General features: G+C 39.3%; 1 protein-coding gene across 1 annotated transcript; it reads left to right on the plus strand.

Annotated features, from left to right (window-relative positions):
- Positions 1–78: 78 nt before the first annotated feature.
- On the plus strand, positions 79–2,339 carry LOC104616157 (E3 ubiquitin-protein ligase listerin-like; the record flags this gene model as incomplete). The annotated part of the gene is made up of 3 exons (XM_010292550.1): positions 79–273; positions 945–1,112; positions 1,890–2,339. Coding segments are annotated over 3 exons (426 nt in total), but the record flags the coding sequence as incomplete, so codon positions are not given.
- Positions 2,340–7,246: the final 4,907 nt, after the last annotated feature.

The raw sequence follows: 7,246 nt of genomic DNA on the forward strand, positions 1-7,246 counted from the left end.
TTTATATATATATATAAAGACTAGAGTTGGTACATATCTCTCTGTGGAGTTTTTTGATATGTGCATTTTTTGTCATAGGTAAAAGCTCGGTCTGCTGCACGGGAAGTCATTGCTACCTATTCAGTTGATGATATATTTATTGAACTAATAATACAGCTTCCATCAAATTACCCACTGGGATCCATAACAGTCGAGAGTGGAAAGAGGGTTGGTGTGGCTGTACAGCAATGGCGCAATTGGATGCTACAGTTAAGCACATATCTTACACATCAGGTGAGTTTAGAGAAAGCCCGTAATTCTGAAAACTTAAGAGTCCTGATAATAGAAAAATATTACTAGTCATGTAATATTATTCAGATCTGTATAATGGATCTCACCAGTAGATCTAGACTTCATAGAATTGGTCACTTGCCATCTGCTTTTCTGCAGATGCTGAAACAGAGAGATAATTTTATCTGCCTAATAAGTCCTGTTAAATCCATAGCCAAAGTTGAGAATTTAGATATCTTAAGATATGGGCCAGTGTTTGCCCCATGTGGCAATGTCATCTCACTATAATTTGGGAAAAAAATCCTGACAAAACCCCACAAACAGCCCAGCACATGAAATTCTCTAAAAGATTGGTGGTTGCTGAAGTTGCGTCATATATGGTTAGAACAAAACAAAACACCGACTGAAAATTTTTAAATCCCCTTTCATAGTGCTTATAAGTGCATCCTTTTCATTGTGATGAACTCTTGCATTTCTAAAGATTAAACTGTCATATGTATTTCATGTGTTGGCTTTATAAATTGCTCACTGCATATATTGCATATAATTTTAGATTATAAAGCCTTCAGGTGTTGTTTCCTTCATGTGTTTATGAATAACAGCAAGAATATTCTGAAGGAATTCTACATTAATTATTAATTACAGAGTATTAACAGCTCTTTTCTCTCTGTTAGAATGGAAGTATTATGGAAGGCTTATCTTTGTGGAAAAATAATGTGGATAAACGTTTTGAGGGCGTTGAAGATTGCATGATCTGTTTTTCAGTCATTCATGGTTCCAACTATTCTCTTCCCAAAAAAGCTTGTAGAACATGCAAGAAAAAGTTTCATTCAGCTTGCCTGGTAAGTACCTAGACCAAATGTTTTTAAATAGGCAAAATACCCATTTATATTTTGAACCAGGAACTGCTTTTGTAATACCATCAATTCTCCATTATGTCGTTGGAGTATCTGGGATTAACTGAACTCAGAAGTTATTTGCATGGATTTTGTGCTGAGTGGTAAGGGCATGTAACAAGAGAGGGGTTGCTACACTTACAGATAGTAACTATCCATTTTGTGTCCACTAAGACAGAAACCAATACATCTACGCAGAGTGTAGCAACAGCATCTTCTTGTTGTCAGCTCAGATGTGGGAATAGTAGAGGTTAAACTTAAATTTATGCAGCATGCTCTTTAGTAAACCATGCTGATCTGGATAATTAACATTTAACTATATCCAAGTCATCATAGGCATATACTCTCTATGATTACAGAGTATACTGGAGCAGGTTGGCATCTGTATTGGCCATACAATGGAGGAGTTATTGCTACTTTAAAAACACTAGCTTTTTATTCTAAAATGAGACTAGGTGAGAATTCCTTTGTGTCATGTTTTTTACAATAAAACTTCAGTAGTGTGTGTGTAATATGTGTATATACATATGTGTATATATATACATGCATACATACACAAGTGGAAAGGGGTTTGTTTGCTGTTTCTTGCTGGGTTTTAATTAAGTGTAGTTAATGTTTTGATAGTTATATTAATTGGCAAATAATAGTTATTACTAGTGATAAACCAGTGTTCCTGATACTCATCTCTCAGTCGTGTATTAAACCGTTGTATGTCTCTTTCAGTACAAATGGTTCACATCCAGCAACAAATCCACCTGTCCACTCTGTCGAGAGACATTTTTCTGAAATAAAACGGTCTTTCTTCTTTCTGTGGGCTAAATAATAAATGAAGAGGAGGCAATAAACTGTATGTTGAAAGAAGCTAACTACTTGGAAGTAATGTCAGTTACTTGATTCTTGGCTAGTGGGATATGACACATTTACCTCTGGACTGTTTTTTGTAAGTTTGAAGATTCTTCTTTGATATAAAGAAATATATAAGAATAATTTATTTTAATTTGTATATTTTTAAGGTATTGAGATATGTTAAAAATTCAGAAATGATGTAGAGTTACACCTGCAAAGTGGTGTTTAAGCCACAGTATAGCTGATTAAAACCTCTTATTTTAGGTATATTCTAACATGGTGTTATCCACTTAACCCAGATCATGCCTCTTAATATAACAGGTGAATTTAACATAGGTGGTATAAAGACTGTGATTGCATTCATAGTAGTTCCTTTTATGGGGAAAAAAGAATGTTGTTCCTCTTAGATGCTAGGAACTAGGGTGACAACCTTCTGTTAAATCATAAAATTTAAACATGGCATGTTCTAAATTAATGTGTTTATAAACTAAGCTGTCAGCTTTAACAGTCTCATTTTCCCCAAAAATCTCAGCCATCTAGCACCCTAAAACATGAAACCTCGGAAGCCCAAGTAAATAGAGAGTACAATCATTCCCACGTAACAGTGAAAAACACTACCTATTTATTACCGATTGGAGGCATACACACTGATCAGTTCTTGTTCTCATTATTTCAGTTAATGTCTTCATTATCTGGCAAGTTATCACTGAATGTGCACTGTACTTCCACTGTCCTATAATAATAATGACTCCAAGTGAACATGACAGATCTATAAGGATTTAATACTGTCTTCAACTGTACACTTTTTTCATGCCTTTTTTTTAACAGCAGTAGCATACTAATATATTCTAACTTGGATGGTATTTGTGGTGGATTTCTTTGAAAAGTCAATAAAAGGGGAGGAATAAATTACTGTTGTCAGTGTCTGTAGTCTCTAGATTGCTATCTCTTCCCCTGTGTGATAAACTTTCAGATATTAATAGTATAAATTTTCAGATGCCCGGTTTATTGGCTGTACCTCAACAGCAGATTTATTTTTTTTCAAGATTCTGTATATTTTCTCAAAGTTGGTCCCTTTTGGGGTGACAGAAATTAGAAATCTAGAAATTATTTTTAGCTGTTGTTAAAAATATAGACTTAAGTTACCAGGTAATACTGGGCTTCCAGAAGAGAAATTTCTTGACGTTTTGCGAAGAAATAATGGAAAGGATTTAAAACTGTTATTGAGAAGGTGTGACTGAAAACGTAGATTATTGAGCAAGCTATATTGTTTTAATAACTATGGATGCTAAAACTCCAGGATTGTCTCTGTTGTATCACTTTTTTTCAGACATGACTCGTTATTCTAAATGACTTATTTGCAAGTTCAAATAACTGATTTGAAAGTGAGTTGTGGCTAACCACGTATTGCTTGAAAAGAGCCATCTTAAACCTTTCTAGCAAACTCTAACTTGCAAATTTTCTGGGAACGGCCTTGTGGAGAGCTTTTATCTTGGTCCTGTTAGAACAAAGAAGGGCAGGTGCTTGCAAAGCAGCAGTATGTCTTTTGACACTGGTACTTGCTGACAGAACAGTGCCTAAGGGTCTCAGGGAGCAGAGTTTTTGCTTTCTTACTGGCAAGTATGACACTACATAGAAGGTCTGTATCTGCCAAGGAGCTTATTCTCATGCGCATTGAATGCAGGAATATGTCTCCCAAAACTCTCCAGAAAGTGTTGTGTTCTTTGGTCTTCTAGGAGAAGGGAGTAGGCCTGCCCTGGCAAATGCCAAGTGTATAGGCAGACCTCTGTGTAGAAGTTTAAAAACTTTAAAATACGAAAAAGTTACCTGGCTTGTTACTAGTTCCCAGTCTTCACCAGGATGATGGTAGCATACTAAGAGTCAGTTCTTACAGAGTTCACCAATGTTCTTACTTGGATTGCATTTTGACAAGTGCTTCCACTAAAGCTGCAGCCGACAGCAATACAGTGGGGCCAAGAGAATCAACTCATGATTTATTAAAGTGCACACATATTTTCTTGTCTAAATATCCAGCTGTTAGTGCAGTGCAATTCTTTTTGTTGAAAGCATGTTATGTTTTTTTACACTTTCTGATCTTCTACTCTGATTTTTTTTTATTATTCTGTCCTTTATAATTTAAAACCACGTATGCTGATGAGCATTGTGATCTACCGTGCAAGATGACTGCACTTTCTTATCTTTGATTACCACTTTTAAAACTAATTCTTTAGCCGTAACTAAAAGCTAGACAGATAAACTAAAACTTCCTTTTGTTAAACTTGTAGTTTGATTCTATTGTGTGTTTTGACTAGATCTTAAAATTGTCTTTTGATGTGACTTTTGCTCCGCAACCTTTGTTAACCAAAGTGGTTAACAACATAAAACTTCTAGAGCGGTCTAAGGATGACAGCATTTTGGTTCAAACAGCCCTATGGCTATAATTAGAACATCAGAAACCATGATTCTATGTAAAAGCAAAATCGTTAAGCATAAAACCTTCTCTCCTTAACAGTTTTGTAAGGGAGAACTGAACAAAAAAAAAAGAAGTGTGGCTTTTGGCTTGAGGGCAGCGAAGGGTCTGCCATCAAGCCAAAAAGGTTCTAGAAGTAGGAGGCAGTTGAACTGAAAATGACTTAACAGAACTAGTTGGTAAGTTGCAAGAACAAAACTTTGCTTAAATTCTTCAGTGGAAAACTGTGTTATTTCACAGATGGCCACCAAGTTTACTCTCAGTTTTTCACCTTTGACATTTCTTAGGCAAGTGTGGTGTTGACCTTTGCTGGACACCAGGTGCCCTCCAAAGCTGCTCTATCACTCCCCTCCTCAGCTGGGCAGGGGAGAGCAAATGTAACCGAAGGCTTGTGGGTTGAGATAAAGACAGGGAGCTATCATTCAGCAACTACCATCACAGGCAAAACAGACTCGAGTTGGGGAAAAATTAATTTAATTTATTACCAATCAAATCAGAGTAGGATAATGAGAAAATAAAAACTAATCTTAAAACACCTTCCCCCTACCCCTTCCATCCTCCCAGGCTCAACTTAACTCCTGAGTTCTCCGCTTCCTCCCGTGCAGCAGTGCAGGGGGATGGGGCATGGGGGTTGTGGTCAGTTCATCACACCTTGTCTCTGCCGCTCCTTCCCCCTCAGGGGGAGGACTCCTCTCCCTCTTCCCCTGCTCCAGCCTGGGGTCCCTCCCACGGGAGACAGTCCTCCATGAGCTTCTCCAACGTGAGTCCTTCCCACGGGCTGCAGTTCTTCATGAACTGCTCCAGCCTGGGTCCCTTCCACGGGGTGCCATCCTTCAGGAACAGCCTGCTCCAGCCTGGGTCTCCCGCCAGGGTCACAAGTCCTGCCAGCAAACCTGCTCCAGCCTGGGCTCCTCTCTCCATGGGTCCTGCCAGGAGCCTGCTCCAGCACGGGCTGCCCACGGGGTCACGGCCTCCTTCGGGCATCACTTGCTCTAGTGTGGGCTCCTCCCTGGGTGCGGGTGGAGATCTGCTCCAGCGTGGAACTCCATGGCTGCAGGGGGACAGCCAGCCTCACCATGGTTTTCACCAGGGGCTGCCAGGGACCCTCTGCTCCGGTGCCTGGAGCACCTCCTGCCCCTCCTTCTTTACTGTGTGCACAGCTGTTTCTCTCACATGTTCTCATTCCTCTCTTTCAGTTGCTGTTGCACAGCAGTTTTTTTGCCATTCTTAAATGGTGCTACCACCATTGTTTATTGGCTCAGCCTTGGCCAGTGGCAGGGGACTGGCACTGGCTCTGGGGAAGCCACTCCTGTAGCTCCGCACTACCAAAACCTTGCCTCGCAAACCCAATACACGTTACTCAGAAGGTGAGAATAAACAAGTCTCCCTTTGACCTGTATCAGTCAAAAGTAGCTTCTCAGATCCCTTGCAGTAAAATACCTCAAATGGTCTAGGTAGTTTTGCAGTCGCATGTTTCTGCTAACAGCATCTACACTTCTTACATGTTGTTATGCCTGTCCAAAAACTCCTTTTTTCAATCTCCTAGATAACTTTTTTTTTTTGGGGTGGTCAGCTCAAAACATGGAAAAATTTTTCATGCCTGTGCAAATTTACTTCTAAAGTCTTAAATAAAATAGTCTTTGCAGTGCCTCAGCATCCTGCAAAAAAACCCAAAACCAATCTTGGAACTTAATCTCCATAAAAGAGCTAGCTAATGGTTCATCATGGTATCACTTAAAGTTTCTGTTGACACAAACCCTTAAAGGTCAGTTTCTTTGAAAGCATTCTCCCAGACAGTGCTAGTGCATACCTGAACTGCCTCTACTTTTGTGCTGTATGTGAGCAAAACACCTTCCTCATAGGACTGTGCCCACCTCACAGCACACGTCTCCTCATGCTGCTGGGACAACGCCCCATTAGAACCTTCTGCAGGCAGCAGGAGGAAGCTGCAAAGGAAAGCTCTTCATCAGGGTCTGATGGTCAGGAAATACCTTCCTCTTCTGAATAATGCTTTTAAGAGAGGACTTTTATTCCATTTGTTTACTTACAGTCATGGTTTTCAGCTACCCAGCAACTAGCCTTTCTAATAGCATCTTACGTAGTATTTTTTCCCCCTTAATACCTTTTCATGGATGAGAATTCTTCATCTAATCCACATTTCCATAGTAGTACCTTCCTTGTAAAATGGCATAAAAGGGTGCACAATATTGTCCAGAGGACTTCAGGAGAACAATAGGTTACCTTTGTCCCAGCTCTTGAGATAGACTTACTGCATCATCCTGTTTAAAGTACACTGTTTCCTTACAATAGAAACAAACTCAGCAACTGTACCTTAGACCTGTAAAAGTGCCTGATACTACATCAAAATGAATAACACTGATTCTAAGTATTCATGTAAACCTAGCATAGGTGTAGACTAGCTATTAAAACAGGAAGAATTATATCAAGTACGTTATTTTAATAAGCCACAACGACAAATATACAAATACCTATTTGTAGAGGAAACAGTCTTTAGTGCTTAAGTGCAAGGAACAAGGAAGAGTATTTCACAGTTCCCCCACAGCTGTCCTGTGGATAGCCAGAGTACAACTGTACTTCTGACAGCAGATAATAGCTGGTTAACATCCAGGATAAAAATAAATACAGTCTTGATGAGTTTCACTGCAGTAATCTGGAAGTAAGGACACACCTTAAGAGATTGAAAATCTTGTCTTATAACTTGATTTGATAACTCCGTGTTCAACCTCCGTACTCCGTGTTCAAC

Source organism: Phaethon lepturus, unplaced genomic scaffold, assembly GCF_000687285.1.
Source record: "Phaethon lepturus isolate BGI_N335 unplaced genomic scaffold, ASM68728v1 scaffold5188, whole genome shotgun sequence".
NCBI classification, from domain to species: Eukaryota; Metazoa; Chordata; class Aves; order Phaethontiformes; family Phaethontidae; genus Phaethon; species Phaethon lepturus.